General features: G+C 33.1%; 3 protein-coding genes and 1 long non-coding RNA gene across 4 annotated transcripts; 3 read left to right on the plus strand and 1 right to left on the minus strand.

The window, feature by feature from the left end:
* The first annotated feature begins 2486 nt into the window (after positions 1 to 2486).
* Positions 2487 to 8164, plus strand: LOC102607235 (ATP-dependent 6-phosphofructokinase 3-like). Its single transcript, XM_006475297.4, has 13 exons — positions 2487 to 3087; positions 3246 to 3292; positions 3426 to 3465; positions 4011 to 4073; positions 4159 to 4296; positions 4839 to 4997; positions 5122 to 5175; positions 5379 to 5447; positions 5547 to 5676; positions 6400 to 6665; positions 7191 to 7239; positions 7333 to 7487; positions 7687 to 8164. Exons 1-13 carry the CDS (start codon positions 2806 to 2808, stop codon positions 7918 to 7920), a joined length of 1686 nt encoding a protein of 561 aa, XP_006475360.1. The 5' UTR covers positions 2487 to 2805; the 3' UTR covers positions 7921 to 8164.
* A 3717-nt stretch (positions 8165 to 11881) lies between these two features.
* Positions 11882 to 13105, plus strand: LOC102607536 (AP-4 complex subunit sigma). Its single transcript, XM_006475298.4, has 4 exons — positions 11882 to 12149; positions 12255 to 12341; positions 12497 to 12565; positions 12692 to 13105. The coding sequence occupies exons 1-4, from the start codon at positions 12009 to 12011 to the stop codon at positions 12824 to 12826; spliced, it is 432 nt and encodes a 143-aa protein (XP_006475361.1). The 5' UTR covers positions 11882 to 12008; the 3' UTR covers positions 12827 to 13105.
* A 933-nt stretch (positions 13106 to 14038) lies between these two features.
* LOC102607834 (glutathione hydrolase 3-like) lies at positions 14039 to 17133 on the minus strand. Its single transcript, XM_025097640.2, has 7 exons — positions 16902 to 17133; positions 16414 to 16751; positions 15800 to 16318; positions 15370 to 15605; positions 15008 to 15272; positions 14726 to 14863; positions 14039 to 14628 (listed from the first exon to the last, which is right to left on the minus strand). The coding sequence occupies exons 1-7, from the start codon at positions 17014 to 17016 to the stop codon at positions 14353 to 14355; spliced, it is 1887 nt and encodes a 628-aa protein (XP_024953408.2). The 5' UTR covers positions 17017 to 17133; the 3' UTR covers positions 14039 to 14352.
* Positions 17134 to 17246: 113 nt separating this feature from the next.
* On the plus strand, positions 17247 to 17896 carry LOC112497930 (uncharacterized). The gene is made up of 2 exons (XR_003065015.2): positions 17247 to 17555; positions 17666 to 17896. It is a non-coding gene; the product is annotated as an uncharacterized LOC112497930 (long non-coding RNA).
* Positions 17897 to 21926: the final 4030 nt, after the last annotated feature.

Genomic DNA, 21926 nt, shown 5'->3' on the forward strand with positions numbered 1-21926 from the left:
TTGTTTGTATCGCACACGCAGTCAGGCGCAGGTCACGTGGCAGCTTTTGTTTAATGTGAAATTGCATCATTTTTAAATGAAGCAGAAGTTTATTGACCATTCTTTAATATGCTGCTGCTGCTTCTCTACGTATGGATCCACGTTGGATCTCTTGCTGTAGAATTAATCAATTTATGGCTCGTTTGGACAGTTGCATCACATGCGAAATAAAGAGTTTAAAAAGGGGGGAAAAATGATTCAAGGATTAAATAATTACTTGAAAGTAACAGTCGGTGGGAGGGTGTGGTTGCTAGCCATATAAATTTTGTTGATGATTTTCGACGAACTGTTGTCGCATATGTTAATTTTATTACATCTTCCCTTTGCATTTCATGCATCATATAAATGAGTAAATTAACAGTAAATTACTAAATTGGGCCTATTTCGAATTTAAGAATTTATGCCGCATATTATGACGTGTGTACATGATCTACACTTCTAAAAATGTATTTGATGCAATAAAATCTTTAATAAATTAACTGCTTGGAATTATTAATATTCGATAAATTAATAAATTATTAATCTGTGAAGATATTCTTTATTTTGAAAAATATAATCACACTTATATTATTAATTTATCTTAATTTGGTATTTATTATGTTTTATTTGAATTATAAGTAGTTGCTTTACATAGGTAGTAAAATAAGATCATTTTAGATTTTTTTTAAATTAAAGATGACGTATGAAGCCCGTATTGTGCAAAGGAACACTCAAAGTGATATTGATATTTGATAGTTTTTTTTTGTTACAAAATGGCAGTACTAATTATAATTTCATATTACAAAAAAAGTTAGAGATAAGATCCAAGTTGAAATCAATCACAAGCACAACAATAAAGAATATATTTTGCAAATCCCACTAAGAACTATCATATGTATTTAATTTCAAATTAGGTAATTATTAATTTCTATAATAAGTGGGTTCCATAAGAAAATAAAAATCATATAAGAATTTATTATCTTATAAACTTATCGTATTATTAATTTACTATGTTGGCGCAAGTCGAGATAGATAAAAACTATTTTATTTTATTTTTATTTTTTTATCTTAGACTGATACAATAAGTATTATACTCTTAACATTTTATTATTGAGGAATTACAAACTCTTTACATTCCAACTCTTACACGTGTATTAACCTATAAAGTAGCAATAATACCCTTGATAAAAAGACAATTTTCTCCGCATTCACAATAAACCATCTAAATGGTTGGCAGTATAATTAGTAGGGGTATAATTGATATTTGATAAATGCTAAGTTACAATAATTATAACATACATTCTTTATGTGAACCACATAAATTGTGGATCCTACAATTTTGTGTAGTTCACATGAGAGATGTATGTTACAATTATTACAACTTAGAAGCTCCCTTGATATTTTATCTGATAGTATTTTAAATTCAATTGTAAAATACTCTTTTTATTCATCAAAAGTTTAATATATAAGTCATATTGGAATATTTGCACATGAATAGACCGATAGTAAGTCATCATAGACCGGTGTCCCACAGAAAATTTCTCTCATATTCTTTATAAAAAAAAAAAAAATCATTTATAAGTTCTTTTATTTTTGTGAAAACCCTGAAGACGTGCCTTTTTACTGTCCGCGAGAAATAGAATCTAACATAAAAATGTAACCGAAAATACTCGAATTAAACAAAAAATATATATATAAACCAAAAACTATTTATTTTTTACTTGTTTATATAGAAAGAATTTACGTAGCCCTGAAGACAGCCAGCCACTGAAACAAGTAAAAATCTGGAAATTATATATAAATCACCCAAAAAAAAATCCTATTTTTTTTTTCTCACGCTAAACACTATTCTTTTCTTTTTCTTTTTCACCACTCTCACTGTGCCAAGTGTCAACGCTATAATTTTCTGCTTCTTCTTCTTTATTAGTTATTGTTTTTATTATTTACTTTTCTCAATAATATTAATATTTTATTTATATGGTCTGAAAACAAAAAATCACTGATAATAAATTGTTAATGATTTAGTGATAAAATGATAAAAATTAAAATATTAAGCGAATAAAAGTAATTGTCAAAAAACATTTGATAGTAAAATAATGATATCTTTAATATATATATAAATTCTTTTTTAAAATATTAAAAGTATATTATTATTGTGAAAACCGCATACTTTTTTACTGTCCGACAGAAACAGAATCCAACGTAAAAATGTTAACAAAACTCAAATTAAACAAAATAATAATAATAATAATAATAATACAAACCAAAAACTAATTATTTTTAGCAAATAATTTACGTAGCCCCCAAGACAGCCACTGTAACAAGTAAGTCGCCGTAAACAAAAAATGAAAATTAAACGGAATCTTGAAATTACATATAAGTCCCCCAAAGAAACACATCCTGTCGGACCTGTGCTGTTCTTTCTCACGCTTCGTCTTCTTTTTCTTTTTCTTTTTCGCCACTCTCTCTGTGTCAAGTGTCAACGCTATAATTTTTCCTTTTTCTCTTCATTAATTAATTATTATTATTATTTTTTTTCTCAATAATACCATTTTTTTTTATTTGTGCGGTCTGAAAACCACTAACAAAAAACTGTTAAAACAAGGCATAAGCCACCCGTTTCGTTTCTTGCGTACACTTTTCGCACAAAACAGCCTTTCAAAACCAACTAAACATTTACGTAGCTGTTTCTAATTTTTTTAATTTTTTCTTTTACTTTGGTCAAAAACACTCTGGTTCTTGCTTGTTTCCTATAAATATGGATTCCTATTGTTCGTTTTCTTTTGAATGGACTCAGTAGCTCTATCATCACCCTCACCATCACCCTCAACTTCAACTTCTTCTTTGAAATCGCGTTTCCTGCAAAAGCCTTCCCAGAACTCGAAGCAGTTGTTATCTTCGGTCAGTTTTAGTTCGAGTTCGTGTTCCGATTTTCGATCTCCGACAAAAGCTATTTCGATGGCGGCGGCATCCAACAATGGAAACTCACAGCGAAAGATTGTGACTGGTCCTGCTGGTTATGTTCTTGAAGATGTTCCTCATTTGTCTGATTATATCCCCGATCTTCCTGTAACTTGCTTTTTCACTTCCTCCTTTTTTTTTTTTTAAGAAAAACTTTTTGTTAATATATTTTATAGACTCTCTAATTGCTTGACTTGTTGACCTGTTGATCTGTTATTTTAATATTGCCGCCCTTTTAATTTGTTTATTAATTTTTGATTTTGCAGACATATCCGAATCCGCTGCAAGACAATCCTGCATATTCTGTTGTTAAGTGAGTTTTGATTTAGCTTTGTTTGTCTCTATTGTTGCTGTTAATCAGATTTCTGTTATGTCTGCTTTTGGTTATCATATCATTCATTGGGGTCATCTCTTTTTTTTTTTTCTTTTTTCTTTTGTTTTTTCAGGCAATATTTTGTTCATGTGGATGACACGGTACCACAAAAGGTGAGCTTCAACTTCTGACTTTGTTTTCTTTCTTGTACTTCAAATTTTAGGTTAACGACTTTTGTCTTAGTTAACTTTACTAACTACATTGCTTCACTATTGAGGAGTTGGAAGTGGTCTGCCTCTTCGTTATTTAATGTTACCATGATTCTTTGGTTTAGAGAGGCTGACCCGAGAATCTTTTAGCTGTTGATCTGAAATATCCTGCATCGCTAGTGAGTGAGTTCTAGGACTGGTTAATAAGTTGAGGGCTCTCCTATCTAAGTAAATGCGTTTGGGTTGCAAAGCCAAAATAACGAAACTGTGATGGGCTGTGTGCCCAAAGCGAACAATATCAACTTGGTTGTTGGCCCGGGCTGTTACATGATCTCTCCCCAGTATGTAAGTGCCCAATCATGCGTAACGGAGCTAGTTAATGCTTATGTGTCTGTATTTCTGTGAGGTAGACTGGGCCAGTAAGGATATACATGCTCTGAGACATGACATGAGATTAATTAACACAAACTGCTTACTTATATGAGATTGTTGCTTTTTTTCAACTGTAGGTTGTTGTTCATAAGGATAGTCCAAGAGGGACTCACTTCCGAAGAGCTGGACCTCGTCAAAAGGTATGTGTTTATATACCCAATGTACCAGATTGGAATGGTACCTGCTTATAATTTACATATTCTTTGGGTGATTGATGTTTCTCAGGTGTATTTTGAGTCAGATGAAGTTTATGCTTGTATCGTGACATGTGGTGGCTTATGCCCTGGACTCAACACGGTGATTAGAGAGATAGTTTACAGTCTTTACTACATGTATGGAGTGAAGAGAGTGCTGGGAATTGATGTAAGTAACTCTTCCAACCCTTTTCTTCAATACTTCATGAAGTTCATTTTCCACCACTATTTCACAGACCTTCTTGGGCATTATAGGGTTAAAGGTTTCCTCCTTGAAATTGTTGTTATGCAGTGTATCTAGCACCAGTGTCATCCCCTTTTCTAAGTGTGATTTCAGGACTATTTGTAATGATTATACTCTGCTGTGCTTGTTGTTAACAAAATACATGCGCAAAACATGTACAAGTATTTACAATTTAACTTGCACAAGGAAATTATGCCTAACTGTTGCACAAACGCTGGCCCAGAAACTTTATCCTGGTTTAGAACGCGAGCAAAAGCTTTTTATCATATGGAAATTCTAAAGTTTTTTGTGTTTGTTTTCATCCTCCATGAGTTGTCAAGGAAAAGTCAACTATGTTGAATAAATGGGTTGTAAATTAAAGAGAAAGTTACACCTTTCACTCCATTATTGAATATTTGCTAATTAAAGTGGTTTTTGATATGCATCATTTGGTTCTCCTCAACTGATCAGGTGATTGATTGATGTAGGGAGGATACAGGGGCTTTTATGCTAAAAATACAATTGCTCTAACACCTAAGGGTGTGAATGACATCCATAAACGTGGTGGAACCGTCCTTGGTACTTCACGAGGTGGCCATGATACCTCAAAGATTGTTGACAGCATCCAAGACCGTGGGATCAATCAGGTTTGTGGAATTTATTATTCATCTTGAAACTTTTTACAAGTGAAGAGTCACATATGCTTTCCCTCGGTTATAGAGAGACCTATGTGAGCCAAGGATTTTGATTTTCTGTTATATGACAACTCAGGTTTACATAATTGGAGGAGATGGAACTCAGAAGGGAGCATCTGTTATATATGAGGTAAATTCCATTTCGTAGAATATTAGTAGTTGGTGAAATAAATTAAATTTGTTCCTTGCTGGTTTTCTATAGGACCTTGGTAGATATGATATTTTCCTTCCTTTCATTTGGTCTGAAGAAAGTATTAATTTCATGCTTGGAAGTAATTTGAACTGACTACATCTTATTGATGTTGGAAAATATTTTTCTTTATATGTCTGCAGGAAGTTAGAAGACGTGGTCTCAAAGTTGTGGTTGCTGGGATCCCCAAAACCATTGATAATGACATTCCGGTACCTCTCTTGACTTGTCAACAGCTTAACTGTTGCCTGCACAGGACACCTCATACCTCAAATCTGTTTACATTCTCAACTTTGTTTATTGCATGACAGGTCATTGACAGGTCCTTTGGCTTTGACACTGCTGTTGAAGAGGCTCAACGTGCCATTAATGCAGCGCATGTTGAAGCCGAAAGTAGTGAGAATTGTATTGGACTTGTGAAGCTGATGGGCCGCTATAGTGGTAAGCTCCTGTTTCTTATTGAAGACATCTTCAGTAGCATGTGCGTGCATGCATTCAGTTGCATTGAGGTCTCCTCATACCTAATGGAGAACATTTAACTTTATCTCTTTAAGAAATTAAAGGCTGCTACATCCATTTACTAAATTAGCTATGGATAACATTTTCTTCTTACTGCATTCTCCTCTGCCTTTCAGCAGTTTAAAAAGTCGGCATGACACGTCCAACTAGTTCTTACATCAACGTTACATGGGTAGATAACAAAGATGGTTTATATAACTGTCGTGATTGTTCTGTTATGTTTCCTTTCCTTTTTAATCAGTGTTTTAGTTAATATCTTACCGGGACTGGTGTTGCACTTCTGCTTTTATTTTTATTTTTTTTCTTTAAGTTCAAATAAGCAAATGCCTCAATATTTTGGCTCGTATGTTGGTATCTTTTGTGAATATAGTGATAAAACTTCTTTCAACTAATTTTAAGTCTCCCATAATTTAAGAGGATTTCAAGCTGTAATATCTTTAAGAAAAGGTTTTCCCACTGAACTTCATATATGTATAATGTTTAGTTTCATGTTTTTGCTGGCTTTTTAAATTCCTGGTTGTCTTGTCGACAGAGTTTCTCTGCTACCTTTTCATTTTGAGTTAATTTTATGTAGTTCTTTCCTTTATTGAAAGCAAAATTTGATAATTTCTCATTCATGAAATCTAAACTTGATAAATTGTGCAGGGTTTATTGCAATGTATGCTACTCTTGCTAGCCGAGATGTGGACTGTTGTTTAATCCCGGAGTCGCCCTTTTATCTCGAAGGGCATGGTGGACTTTTTGAATATATTGAGACACGACTGAAAGAAAATGGGCACATGGTTATTGTGATAGCTGAAGGTGCTGGACAGGACTTGCTTGCTGAGAGCATTCGGTCAGCAACCCAGCAGGATGCTTCAGGAAACAAGCTCCTCCAAGATGTTGGGCTGTGGTTATCACAGAAGATCAAGGTAATTTCTCTAATTCTCTAGTTTCCCTATATTTCGCTCTGCCTTTTTTGTCAATATCAACTAAAAATGAGTTCCCTATCATCAGCATTCTGATTCTTTCTCATATTTTTGCATACTTAAGAACATGATTTTAGAATTAGAGATCTACTACGACCAAGTGAATAATTTTTGTTATAGTACAACCCAGACTTCTAAATCCAGGATGGAGAGATATCTACTCCCATTACAGGGCAACAAACTACTTCACTATATAATTAGGAGGGTGAGTCCCAAATTTGGGACTCGAACCACTTCCCTCAACTGTTAGTACCACCCAACCAAATGGCTGGGTGGTATTTAAGAACTTGATTTTAGATTTCGCCTAACTTTTGAGTTTCTTTCCCGAGGGCTAATTCATACTACTGTCAAAAGACTCCAGCTTTCAAGCGGACAATGTTAAATCTTCCTTATTATTTGTCAATTTATTTTAATTTATGCAATTGAAATGTTTTCAGATAATTTTATAGGTCCCGTTCTGTTTTGCAGGATCATTTTGCAAAAGAAAAGAAGATGCCCATCAACCTTAAATATATAGGTTGCTACTTTATACTTACTCTGTGTTCACAACACATTTAACTCATGGAAGCTTATTTTCTAGTGTGTTTATGCATTGCATATTTTCTGGCAGATCCTACATACATGATCCGTGCTGTTCCAAGCAATGCATCCGATAATGTGTACTGCACGCTTCTTGCTCAAAGTTGTGTACATGGAGCAATGGCTGGGTACACTGGTTATACATCCGGTCTTGTCAATGGCAGACAAACTTACATACCCTTCTATGTGAGTTCACACTCTACATAATACATATCTGTTGCTTTTTCAGAAGAATTAGGACTTAAATTTCAAAGTATGATCTGTCCCTTGCTTCATCTCCTATTCCTCTTGCACCTTTTCTGTCCTTTAACCTTCCTTATATTTATAAGCAAACATTCTTCTCTTCCTTTGATTGATAGCTGAATTGTTGGAATGCACTATGCAGCGAATAATTGAGAAACAGCACCATGTTGTGATTACCGATAGGATGTGGGCGAGGCTCCTGTCTTCAACAAATCAGCCAAGCTTTATGAACCATAAAGATGTCATTGAAGACAAGAAAGAGGAAGAACTACTAACCCAGATTGTCAATGAAGACAAGAAAGAGGAAGAACTACCAACCAAGATACCGGACATTTCTACTGAAGACAATTTGGTGAAGAAAGAGATAGCTGCCTAGGAAGAACTACCAACCAAGATATCACAAAACTTATGTACATGAGTATTATCATTGTTTAGCCTACGTTTAGCGTAGCCTCAGGCCTCCGGATGTTGCTGCAACGCCCATGGCTGATTGATTCGGTTGTTTTTCTTCAGTTTTAATACGACGCATGAGAAAAATTTAGCTCTTTTATCTCATATTATGCACTGGGATGGTGTATTATTATGATGAGAGACTCGGTTAATAATACTAAGTTTGCATATATTGTCCTCCGTGAAATCTCATCCCGAGTAATGAGAGATTCTTGCAGCATATAAATGAAGAAAATATCTCACTTAAATAATTCGATCGAAATACGTTTAATGTAGAAACGAATAGTATTAACGGCTTCTCGAAGAAACTTCGACATGATTTAGCCATTTAGGGCATTTGCGATTCGAGTCTTGTAACCGTTAATTCAAATGCTTCAAGTGTTCTGAGTCTTTGCCGTTAGTGAGCATCGCATAAATGTATTACAATTTGCTATCGGTATCAATTGAAAAAAAAAGAAAAAAAAAGTCTATTAGTTATTGATTTCTCTTGGAGCCCAACTGGCGGAAAAGCATGCTTAGTATTAGCGGTGATTTGAGTTACAAGTGATAACAGGGATAAAATTTAGTGTTTAATGGATGAGATTTGTTAATCTCAATTCAGACCTTGAAAATTTAAGTTGAATCATATCAAACTAATAGCAATTGTAATGGTAATTAATTTTATTAATAATCCATCGAAGCCATATGGTGTATAATATATAATATATACATGAGATTTAGAGGTCAAATTCTGCTCATAAGGTGTATAATATATAAAGTAGCAAAAAAAGGAATAATCCATCGAAGCCATCTTCCGACGATAATTGAGCCATGACCTCAACCGTCAATAATTACTTGCCAACACTAGTAATCAATTTATCGAGATACTATTTTATTTCTGTACCTACGTTTGAATGGATTATGATTCTCTCATTATCTGATCTCTTCTTGTGAAAAAATATAAATGGGTGATTGGTAGTTAATAAATAAGGAAAATGAAGAAGTTAAATTCTACCCATACATTATCACTTAAATACACATAACACAAAATTATTAAAAACTCATGAGAATTCAGATCAAATGAAGATCTTTATCTGGTTTGGATTACTTTTTTTTTACCGGGTAAAAGTCGCACGACTCAAGCATTTTTGTACATTATATTTTGAAAATTTCTAGGTCTAAACCTTCTTAAACCCTCTTACCTCGAAATAAGAAATTTGATCCATTACGTCAAAGATAGTTATGTTAAATGACTACTAAAATTTTAAAATAATAACAACTTATCTAAATTACACCTTGCGAGGTTTAAAAAAAAAATTACACCTTTAAAGGTACAATAAATACATCTAATTCTACCCTAGATAACTGGCAGAAGAGTAAGGTCATTTAAAACAGGTAATTTAAAACTATCAAACTATTTATTAAATCTATTTACTATATAAACTCAGCTTTAAAATTTGAAATTGAAAGTTTAAGTTTTAATTAATAAATCCATCTAAATACTTAATATACCCTTAGATTTATTAAACGGAAAATTAAAATGTTGTTCAAATAGTTTACAACAAACGTAAACAATACTTTTAGTTTTAAAGCATGAAATTAAATTACTGAAAGTATGTTTAAAAAAATATTTCTATAAAATATTAATATACAATCTAATTTATTTTTTAATGAAAAAATTATGTGTTTATTTTTTAACGTTAGTGTTGACGTGTGCATTTTAATTGTATTAAGGTTTCTTAATTTATTCTTGTCAATTGACTTTTAAAATCTCTAAATCAATTTTGAGTACTATTTTCCACTTTAATCTCAAATCTTTCAATCACATCAACGATATTTAAAAATCCTTAAGAGGCATTTGTCACGAATTTTTATTTTATTTTGTTTATGTTTTAAATTTACTTATGGCTCATATTGCGTTTTGTTAATGTTAGTTTGGTACATATCAATATTGCATAGAAAATTTTTGCCAAATTAATTTTGAACACATTAAAATAAACAACTAATAATCAAAATGTTTAGTTGTAGTAAACTATCCATTCATAGTTTATTGGGTATTTGATATCCAAACAAATGACTTTTTATATGACTTTTTTGGACGAACAATTTTTGAACTCCTAAAAATTAATAATAAAAATTTTTAGATTCATTCTACTCTACATTTTGAATTTAGATTTAGTATTGAGCTAATCTATACTCAATTTTCATAATTTTCTATCACATGTATACATATTCAGTAAAACCTGTATAAAGTAATATTATTGGGATCGGGAAAAATATTATTGTCGGGACCGAGAAAAATACTATTTTAGTGAGGTTATGTATTTATCGATAAATTAAAATTTATTAGTTTATGAAGAGTTTTCTTGTACATGCATTATTCTTTTCACTAAGATTCATTAATGAGTTATAAATACATGTACAAAGAAGCCAAAAACTTAATGTGAATATATTTTAATTATCATGTATTTACAGATGATATTAGTAAATTAATGTAGTACATTGTACATAGTACATAGAACATACAACACAAACTCGATAAATACATAATCCATTATTTTAATTTTAGACTCAAATCATTAGAATCATGCCTTCTCATTTGAAAGGAGTAAAAAAAATCTACATTGACCGATGAAATGAGGAAGGCATTGTGCAAATATAAAAATGAGATGTAAGTTATCAAGAAAAATAATCCTTCATAATATGAATTTTATATGTTGCTTATTATTAATTTTTTTAATATTTGATCAATTATCAATTTATATATTCGTTGGGCCCTAAAGGATTCGAAAAAAAATTATTATCTTATCCATGTAGCGAAATTATTATTTTGGTACATTGTCCCAAGTCGGGATAGGAAGAATTTATTATTTAATCGAGATTATTAATTTATCGACATTTATTTATTAAGATTTTATTGTAGCAATATACGGTTAATATTTAATTAGTTTTATATTTTTATTTATTAACTATCAATGGTAAAATTAATAAAAATGTCAGCTCAACATTGAATCTAAATACGTATATTTTAGTAGGGGTGTTCAAAATTCAATCTAATTCGCTCAATCCGTCTGATATATAGAATTATGAACTGTAAAAATCCGATCTGTGAATTAGTGGATTGGATTGGAAATTTAAAAATTTAAAAATCTGCAGTTGGTGGGTTGAATATGGATTTACTTCCATAAATCCATAAAAATCCGTGAATCCACAAAAAATGAAAAATATTTATTTAATAAAAAATAAACTTGTAAATATGAAATTATACTTACTAATAAATAAATAAATTAAAATATAGTTACATTAACACCATTATTATATCTTATTCGATAATAATATAAAATAAAAATAATTAAATAAAAAATACAGCTTCCTAAATAGTTAATTTCATGTACTGATCTAAACAACTGAGATTTTTTTTTCTTTTTGGTGTGTTATACTTTGAAACTTTGAATGTATTTTCTATATTCATTTAAACAATTAATTTATTTAAATCTCATTTAATTTTAAATTTGATCAGTAGTAAAATTATTTTTATCTATATTTTTTTGTTTAGTTAGTTTGTGGGTAGGATATGATTAAAATTTTTTAACCTGCAAACTAATCCGTAAAATGGTGGATTTGATATAAATTGAGTCAAATTTATATCTGATCCACAGATATATGGATTGAATTTAAGTTGAGTTCTACCAATACGTAGATTGGATTAAATTAAAAATTTATAATTTATAAAATCGTGGATGAAATATGTATTTATGTCTAATCCGTAAACTGCGATCTACGAACGTCCCTATATTTTAATGTCTAAAATTATAATTTTTATTGAATATTTAAATAATTAAAAATTTAATTTTAAAAATAAAACTGAGCAATTTATTAGATTCGAATAATCCCATCGCCAATTCAATGATTTTAAAGAAAAGAAAAATAAAAAACTAAGGTAACCACTGAAGTCGGGTGCGCACGAGCAAGGCAGGCTTAATCAATTAGTCGTTGTTGTTCTGTACTTGTGAAGGAAGAGAGGTTGGACGAAAGATGGGGATCAGATTCATATTGATGGTGAACAAACAAGGGCAGACTCGTCTTGCCCAGTACTACGAATGGCTCACTCTCGAAGAACGTCGCGCCCTTGAGGGCGAAATTGTTCGCAAATGCCTTGCCCGCACCGAACAACAGGTCCCTTTTTCTGATTTCTTGTATTTGATTCGACAATTAGGCGTACTGCTATTGTATTGAATATGATTTTGTTGCTGCTTTTTGCTCTGTGATAAATAACAACAGTGTTCTTTTGTTGAGCATCGCAACTACAAAATTGTTTACAGGCGCTATGCGTCTCTGTTTTTCTTGGTTGGGGTCGACAATGATGAAGTAAGTCTTCTTCTACTTCCTTTACCTTTGAATTGAATTTCAATTGAAAGACTAATGACAAATTAATGGCTCTTTGTGATTGCCGTGGAATGAGATCTGCCAAATAAATGGTTGTCTGAAGCATGTTTGATTCTTTTTTCTTGTTCATGTTGCAGAATGAGCTTGCTATATTGGAGTTCATACACTTGTTAGTCGAAACCATGGACCGTCACTTTGGCAATGTGGTAAGTTCTCTCCTGATATGAATGAATAAGTTTCTGACTCATCCTGAAAATATTGAGCTTGTTGATTTTGTTTAAAATTTTTGGAGTGTTAATTTAGTTCCTGGTTTTGCTTAATATGTACTGTAGTGTGAGCTAGACATCATGTTCCATTTGGAGAAAGCCCATTTTATGCTGGAGGAAATGGTCATGAATGGTTGTATTGTGGAGACAAGCAAATCAAACATTCTGTCACCGATACAACTGATGGAGAAAATGTCTTGAAATAATTACAAGTGCTCTAGGGTTTCCTGCGAGATTCATTACAGGTTTGCCTCTTGTTTATGTTGGTCGGTTCCTATTGTACAATTAAGTTTAAAACATCATGAAAATCTTGTAGCTTTTGTTATAAATGAAAATTTTTTACTATCTGATTGTATTGATTCATTGATGGATTAGTTTAAGTTGTGAATCATTTATTTGGGTTCTTTAGAACTGGAGGTCTATGGGACTGTACAAACATTATCTGAATTTATGCCGTGCTTAATGATTGTGTTGAGGGTATGGTTTCTGGCCAGTATCAATGATGTCTTCTATGTCTTCTGACAAGGATATCTTTACTCCTAACCTGTTGGATGAAACTACCTGAATTTCTTGTTTTATGATTTCAATGTATATTTTAGCCACCTAATCCTAGCAACGTTTCTGAGGCACTTTAACATTTTAAACCCTAGTGTTGAGATGCCAGACTGTGACTTTTAATATCTGTAATGTTGCAACTATGCTTTCTATTCTAACACTATTAGCAATAAAATCTGAGATTTGATACAGATTTGTTGAATTTTCCTTTATATGATTTTGATACTGTTTATTGCATTGTACCACACTTGGTTATATTACCGAGTTGCATTTTCAGCAATAGTTGGAAAATGCTTGGGTGGATAAAAGAAGAAAATCTAAATTCAACGCGCAGCTCATTGTCTTTTTACCAATTAAAAGATCACAGAATTATTAGCCAAAGAATTAGAGTTTAGGTATGAACTTGAACTACACAAACTTGAGGTAGCCGTAAAAATCATTGATTGTATTACTGTGCAATTATAACTTATCCTGGCAATGTGTTTTCCCAAAAAACAAGTATAGATCATAGTTTGATGGCCTTGTCTTCTTCACATCTTCCCCCAAGCTTTCATTTGTTCGGAATTTATCAGATTGTTTTCGTGCAAAAAGCTGTGTGTGACAAGATCAAGTTAAATAATTTGCATTACAAAGATATGTCCATAGATGTACGTCTATCTAGTATTGTTAATTCTCGGCTCTAGAACAATGTGTAGACCCACATTCTCTGATACTCACGCAGTCAAGATTCCCTAAAAAAATTGTTAACAAATCTTATATCACTTGTTCTAAGAATAGCTGTGGTACGCTAATATCCTAAAGGACCCAAACTGTTACTTATGTGTGACTCCCTAACATAGGGGAAACTGAGAGAACTGATTTGGATTCTAAAGAAACTATTTTGATCAAGCTTTCAGCTTTGTTGAAGTTCTTGTACATAAATTGCACCTAAGCAGATGAATAACAAAATAAGAATGTAGATAGTACTGACAATTTCCTTTGTTGATGAGGACAAGATCAGTAGTGAAAACTCCAATTGAGATATGCACGCACACACACACACACACACACACACACACACACAATGTATAGTCCTCGTGGAACAAAAATTACAGAGCAAGCTATTAAGCCAGTACAAACAATTACCCTTTCTTCCTTATGCTATGCACTTATATCCGAAACAGCTAACAAATTTAAACAGCTGCTGGCCTCCCATCCTTTCTAGGGTCACTCACTGCTGTGAGAATTCCATGCAACACTTGTGCATTTCCCATATATTTTCTCAATTTTTGGGCTTCATTGATTGGATTCCCGAGAGTTTGAACAATAAGCTGAACGATAGCTCCCCCTGCCCTGCCCTCCAGCTGGTGACGCCTCTCTTCCAAGAAAAGCTTTGTCTCGTCAGCTAGCTCAATGTGATCTCCATCAATCACGGTCCAATTTTCATACATAACAACATTGGGTATCACCTGCAGAAATTTGAAGTTAAATCAAAGGACATTCTTGTGATTTTTAGATTATACATTCATTTATAGATACATGCACATTTAGGAATTAATTATGAACCTTGTGGTAGACTCTTGGATTTTGAACTGCAGCTAAAGATTCTATCCCAAAGATAAAGTGGTTAAGGAAAACTTGAATTACTGCTGGAATTATGTGCAATCCACCACTACCACCAATAACCCCAGCCAACTGATTATCCTGTCATGCAGGAAACAAGAATGAGACCTCAAAGAGGATAGTGAAATCTTGTATGTTAAGAAGAGTACAATCCGAGTTTTCACTCAGATGTTGAATTGCAATCTTTTCTTCCTTTGAACTATGAACCGAGTGAAATATCAGTACCTTGGTGATAATAAGTGGAGTCATGGAAGAAAGTGGTCTCTTGTTTGGTTTAATAAAATTTGCTGGAGTAGGTGGTAGCATGTCCGGGGGATTCTCCGTTGGTATTGAGAAGTCGCCCATCTCATTGTTAAGGACAATACCTGTAGAAGGAGAGAGAATCCCAGCTCCAAAGGGATAGTTAACGGTTGTTGTCATAGACACTGCATTTCTCTCTGCATCTACAATGCAGAAATGGCTTGTTCCGTGATCTCTGAGCTGACTCCACCTGGCCAAAAAAATGATTCAGAAATTCAGTCATGAGTAGGTGCCAACAGCATTAGCAGTCATATTAATTAAACCTTTGTTATCCGCAGTTATTGTACCTGTTCATATAGTAGTCTGGAGGGAAAGTGGTGTTATCAAATATTTTTTGCTGAATTTGCTTGGCAAAAGATAGGGAAAGCATTTCAGACAATACTGAGCTTATGTTTACAAAATTAGGGTCTCCCAAGTTCATTCTAGCGGCAAACATGTGCTTAAGTGCTTCAATTATTCGATGTAGACCAAGATTTCCTTTTGCAGAATCTGAACTTCCGTAGCTATCTAAGATGTTTAAAACCTGTTTCACATCAATGTTTGGAGTAAGTCTATTAACATATCTCTACTAATATCCAAAAATCAGCTCATTCCTGAACTCCTAATCCTTACAATGCCCTTATCGGTCTTCATACAAGTTACAAGCTAGAAGACACTAAACATATTAGGTGATTATGCAAAGGAAAAGCAAGGACAAATGGGAAAATTATCACCCACCATAGCCATCCCAGCAGTTCCACATGATGGAGGCGGCATTCCTGATATGGTGTAGCCCATAACATTTACAGAAACTGCATCCACTACATTAACCTTGTAATTCCTCAAATCCTCCATTGTCAAGATCCCCCCAGCCTTGCTCACATCTTTGACCAACATCTCACCAACAGTTCCATTATACAAGGCCTGTGGTCCTTGTTCTGCCACTGCCTCCAGGCTCTGAGCAAGCTTTTCATTGTAGCACTTATCACCAGGTTTCAACAACTTCCCATTTGGTGCAAACACTTCTTGTAAGCCACGATCATTCAGGATCCTCCCACCGCTCTTGGCTATGTGGCGTCCAAGATAGGGAGCAACCACAAAACCTTCTTTGGCGAGCTTTATTGCAGGTTGGAACAGAGTCCTCCAAGCTAGACGCCCGTGCTTCAACCAAGCTTCATGAAGACCGGCTATCTCACCAGGAACTCCCATCGACAGTGCACCCGCATAGTTGGCTCCAGGATTGTTCTCATACATATCCTGTTTGATGACAATTACAATATTGACCTCCAAGAGAACCAAATTTCTTATAAAAGATTTTCATAAAATCGTATGGTGTATTATTCAAACATTACCTGTGAAGCCGCTAGAGGGGCAGTTTCTCTCATATCAAAAGCCTGAGTTTGCGAGGTTGCTGAAGATCTCACAATCATAAATGAACCGCCTCCAATTCCACTTGCCATGGGATTAACAACGCCAAGGCATAATGCAGTTGCCACCGCGGCATCAACAGCATGGCCGCCCTGTCTAAGCATTGATGCTCCAATTTCGGAACAACGGCCATCATCAGCCGCAACAACACCTTGCTCTGACTCCACAATATCGGCACCACTGGCTTTGAACCTTCCACTGTTATGGTTTCCTTCTCTGAACATCCAACAACTTACTTCCTCTCTGTATATGAGGCCTACGACTGAAATACACAAATTAAAATTAAATAATAATAATAATAATATAATAACAACAACAACAACAACAACAACCAATCTAACCCCCCTCCACCACCCCCCCCCCCCCCCCCCACCAAAAAAAAAAATTGGAACAGTCTTTTGAGTAAACGAACTTGATATGATTAACAGTACGAGAAGGAGCCGTAGAAGTTTGCTCCAGCTTTTGTGCTTGCTATTTGAGGAATAATCACTGCCCAAAAATGGGTCTTTGATGCCATTTGGCTTCATGATTCTTCTGTAACAGTACAGAAACTGAGAATCTGAAAATTCTGAGAATGCTGAAAATAAGGGAGGTGTTAGTTGGATTCCTATGCTCGCTTGACAAGATAGTGGGTACCTAATACCTATGGTAGTTGTATTACAAGACCACATGCGCATAGGTGATTTGTCCGAAGTTCCATTACTCTTGTCACCAATTAAAGTTTGCCACCTCAGTAAAATTCATTAAGTAGAATTTGCATTATTTCTTTAAATAGAATTTGCATTTCTCTCCATCATCAAAATGTACATGCCCAAAAAAGCATCTGTGTACATATTTGCCATATCGAATATTGATCTCTCTTTTCATGTTTTTATTTATTCTTTTTTCTGTTAATTAGCTTATAACCTTACTCAGGTGGAGTTTTTGCTGTAACGTGAAGGTGGTGGCCCCAGAAAATCATAGCTTTTGCAACACTAAGTATGGGAATATGGATGATGATTCATAATTAAATCTCAGTCGTGGGATACGATTACTCCATCGGAACACCATTACACAATCAAATCAGGTGGTGGCCTACAAATACATCTATGTACATGTTTGTCATACTGAATATTAATCTCTCTTTTTACGTTTATTTATTCTTTATTTTGTTAATTAGCTTACAACTACACTCAGGTGGAGTTTTGCTGTGACGTGAAGGTAATGGCCTCAAAAAATCATAGCTTTTGCAACTCTATGCATGAGAACGTGGATGATGACTCATGATTAAATGCCAGTCATGCGATACGATGACTGCTTTGGATCACAATGACACAATCAAATCACTGTTAAAAAACTCCATTGCTTTTGAAGTTGATTTCTCCTACAAAATGGAATCAGCGTTGGCAAATGGGTAATTTTTAAAAACCTCCCCTGAAGTTTGAGCTTGTTGCAAGTAGATGGTAAGAATTTATTTATTTATAAAAAATCCCCCTACATTTTTGCTCCGTTTGGTTGCCGTTTGTGTAGTTATGGGCATTGTTGACATTTCGCAATAAAATAAATTTTTTGCAACTTTCGTTGCCTTGAGAACAATAACTAATCATTTCAGTTACTTTATTCTGACATAAATAAAAACCAAACTTGCAAAAAGAAAGTTTGTAATAAATTGTTTTAACTTAAATATCTAATCAAATCAATTGTAAGCACACAACACACAAACTCACTAATCTAATCTAAATTAACACACAAGAAAATATCAAAAAAGTGAAAACACAATCCAATACAACGAACACGCAGCCGGCCAAGCGGCTACCCAGCCCAGCCATCCCATCACTGTGAAGCCAAGTCAGTGCAACGCAACCTCTTCTCCACCGCGACACGACCTTTGCTCCACTGCGACCTCACTGCAATCTGCCCCCTGCAACCTCTGCTGCATCTTATTTGACTTCGAACGCGCTGTCTCGAAGTTGACCGACTGCCACCTCTTAGATCCAAGCTGAACGACACCCTCCTAGCACCAATAGTGAAGATTTGTTTCATGCTATATATTAAATAATTAATTTCAATTTCCGATGGCATTTTTAGTTATTTAAATTCAATATTTTTATTATCCTTAATGATTTTTGATCGGTTACTTTTTTATTAGTATTAGCTTCCTTTTGATCAATTGTAGGTTCTTGAGTTGGTTTCGGTTTAAAATTCTCCACCAAAGATAATTAGTCAAGTTTTCAATTAATTTTTTGTGATTATTATTATTATTATACTTCCAAAACTAAGCAACCAAAAACGTAATGCTTTTGGTAATTTTTGGTTACAGTGTATAAATTATAAGGATAATTAGTCAAGTTTTCAATAAAATTACCCTATTTTATTGCAAGTACTTCGGTTACAGTGTATAAATACTAACCGAAGTACTTGACTAATTATCCTTATAATTTATGTCAAATTTATTTTATTTATGTCAGAATAAAGTAACTGAAATGATTAGTTACTGTTCTCAAGGCAACGAAAGTTGTAAAAAATTTATTTTATTGCGAAATGTCAACAATGCCCACAACTACACAAACGGCAACCAAACGGAGCAAAAACGTAGGGGATTTTTTACAAATAAACGAATTCTTACCATCTACTTGCAACAAACTCAAACATCAGGGGAGGTTTTTAAAAATTACCCGTTGGCAAATGGCAATGACGTGAATTTTAACTCTTTTTTTTGTGGGAAAAGATCAGATCAGATAATCTAATACTTGGAAATATTCTCTGATAAGATAAAAACAAATGAAGCATTTTTCTAAAGTTATTACGTTTCAATTTTTTTTTTTAAAAAAACGCCGCTGGACCAAAATTAGCCTATCCGATGATTTTTAATTATAACCAAACCGAATATCTCTTCCTTCTTGAGAAATGCTGAATAGAGTAAAATATATATCAATAGTGCTAATAATGTGCTATTGAGGGTAGATATATCATACAAAATGAAAAAATAATTGACTATAAATACAAAATAAAAAAATTATCAAATGAATGTGGGACAAAGGAATATCTATTATAGGTTTCTTATCATGCAAGTGAAAATTGATTACTTGCTCAACGAATAAATGGTCATTTATTTCTTATGCTTTAAGTTAAATATTTGTTTAGTTCCTATATTTAAAAAAAAAATGCCTCAAGACATTTTTGCTATTAAATATGTTACACTCTTATCCTTATTTTTTCTTTCTTTTTACAAAATGCAACAATATTCTTGGGGATATTAATTAAAAAATGATAATTTATAAAATTAACCTTAAAAGTAAAATAAAAATTTACTCAAATTTTTATATTATTATTTTGCTTTTAAGATTAGTGAATTACTTTTATAACATAATTATTGGTAAGATTATTATTAAGGATATTAAACTTGCTTTAACTTGGTTCATATTAATTTATTTATAAATAATAATTAGTAAGATTATAGCATAAGTATAAAAAATATTATTTCTTTCACACTGATATTTATTGGTTAATTTGCTAATTAACTTAAATGAATAGTTAATGTCAAGAATATTATTGGAAGGATGCCATTGTAAAAGAAAGTAAAAGAAATAAGTGTAAGAATGTAACATATTTTATTTTAAAGGTATTTTGAAGTGTACTTTTTAAAATATAAAAATTAAATGGACTCTTAAATTAAAATATAAGAACTAAAGAGCATTTGAGTCAACTCTATTCCCATCTCAAACCCACACAAGAACATAGGAATGGGCCCAAAAAAAAAAAAGACAACCCCAAACCAACGAAACTTATTCAGTTTAATTTTTTGAATTTGGGTTCGGTATTGGTTCGGTTGTATGAGAACCAAATTTAGCAGTTTTATTTTGCTTGGCATTAGTCAAAACCGAAACCGAGCCGATTACAATTGCAAGCACATCGCCCATTACATTCTCTTTTGCCCATGAATCAATTTCTTTTCGAGATTTTTTTTTTAAAGAGGACCCCTAAAGGAGTTTAGTAATGAGATTTGGACACCATGGTAAAATTTGGACCCCAAAGCGAGTTAAATATCCACAATGCCCTTTTTGTTGTAAGAAGGTATAATTTTCTTACAAATTTTCTAGTCTCATTCACTCTCAATTATAAAAACTCTAAATCATTTTTCTTGGAAGCTAAAATTCACAAAGCCTCGAATTAACCAACCAATGCTCTTTCAACAATTTACAAGCTCTCTATAGGTATGAATTTAACCACATTTGTAAGTTTGGTTATAGTACGTTTGATAAAATTTTCAAAATCTATATTTAGGGTTTATGTTTTGCGACGGAGTTGTGTAACTAACTATACATGCACGACGAAACTGTCATGTATTGCATGAAATTGTCCTCTATTGCTCTACACTATAATGAGTTACAATGTTATATTATGTGTTGCATTACTTTGTCATGTAAAAATTATAAAATGTTGTTATTAATCTGACATTGGTTAATATTGATATTATCTACTAACCATTTTTTAAGTTGATGGATCACATTCGTTTTTTGATTGTTTTTTTATGGCCAATGGGTTAGTGTCAATGGTCACTATAAGTTTAATGGTCATGAAGCAAAGGGGGTTTCTGTGTCTTATGCAACAACTTATGAAGATTTGCTTGTAATTATAGCGCGTATCTTACATGTCCTAATAGACGAGTCGATTATTACTATGAAATACTTATTACATGCAACGACAACAATGCCACTTATCAAAATATCATGCAATGAAGATGTTCAATTCTTCTTGGATGAAAATAGTGGTAATGGTCCCAGAACTCCCTTATGTGTCACAGTTGAACCTTGATTGTCAAGCTCAACAGAACTACAAAGAGGGGAGGAAGTTGGTATATGGTCATTAAATGAGAATGATATTCCTGCTGCTTTCCTAAATGAACCAGAATTGCCTCTTCAAGAGTCAATACGTGTTGATATTAGTCAAGAGAAACCATTACAATCTCCCTTACATGTGCTCTGTACAAGTAGTCAACAATCCCCTTCAACAAGAATGCTTCCCAAAACTTAGATTGATGACTAGTACAAGTAACTTTCTATGAGATGGTACTCCTTCGCAGGGTTTAGAAATTGAGTGTGGTGATGAAAAAGTGTATTTGAAAGCTATGTTTCGAGATAAGGATTAATTGATGATTGCTATCAAAGATCAACATGTATGCAATTCAAAAAAATTTCCAATTTAGTGTAAAAAAGTCTAACAAAAAGCTTTATAAAATTACATGTCTGGATGAAGATTGCAAATGGCATCTTTGTGCAATGAGAGTAAAAGATTGTGATATATTTGAAATCACCAAGTTTTTTGACACTCACATATGCTCAAGAAATATTCTTCATTTAGATCATCGACAAGCTGCAACAAAACTTTTAGAAAAGACTATCATGAAGAAATTTGAAAGAGTTGGTCAATCATACACACCAAATGATATAATAGATGA

This window comes from Citrus sinensis, chromosome 1, assembly GCF_022201045.2.
Source record: "Citrus sinensis cultivar Valencia sweet orange chromosome 1, DVS_A1.0, whole genome shotgun sequence".
NCBI classification, from domain to species: domain Eukaryota; kingdom Viridiplantae; phylum Streptophyta; class Magnoliopsida; order Sapindales; family Rutaceae; genus Citrus; species Citrus sinensis.

Bases quoted from the DNA above. Each gene is read 5' to 3' on its own strand.
- LOC102607235 (XM_006475297.4), top strand. From the start codon at position 2,806: ATGGACTCAGTAGCTCTATCATCACCCTCACCATCACCCTCAACTTCA. The intron at 4,074-4,158 runs GTATGTGTTTAT...GATGTTTCTCAG, and splicing joins GAGCTGGACCTCGTCAAAAG to GTGTATTTTGAGTCAGATGA. The intron at 4,297-4,838 runs GTAAGTAACTCT...TGATTGATGTAG, and splicing joins AGAGAGTGCTGGGAATTGAT to GGAGGATACAGGGGCTTTTA.
- LOC102607834 (XM_025097640.2), bottom strand. From the start codon at position 17,016: ATGAAGCCAAATGGCATCAAAGACCCATTTTTGGGCAGTGATTATTCC. The intron at 15,606-15,799 runs GTGGGTGATAAT...GATGTGAAACAG, and splicing joins GAACTGCTGGGATGGCTATG to GTTTTAAACATCTTAGATAG. The intron at 14,629-14,725 runs GTTCATAATTAA...AAATTTCTGCAG, and splicing joins ATCCAAGAGTCTACCACAAG to GTGATACCCAATGTTGTTAT.
- LOC102607536 (XM_006475298.4), top strand. From the start codon at position 12,009: ATGGGGATCAGATTCATATTGATGGTGAACAAACAAGGGCAGACTCGT. The intron at 12,150-12,254 runs GTCCCTTTTTCT...AAATAACAACAG, and splicing joins TTGCCCGCACCGAACAACAG to TGTTCTTTTGTTGAGCATCG. The intron at 12,342-12,496 runs GTAAGTCTTCTT...TTCATGTTGCAG, and splicing joins TTGGGGTCGACAATGATGAA to AATGAGCTTGCTATATTGGA.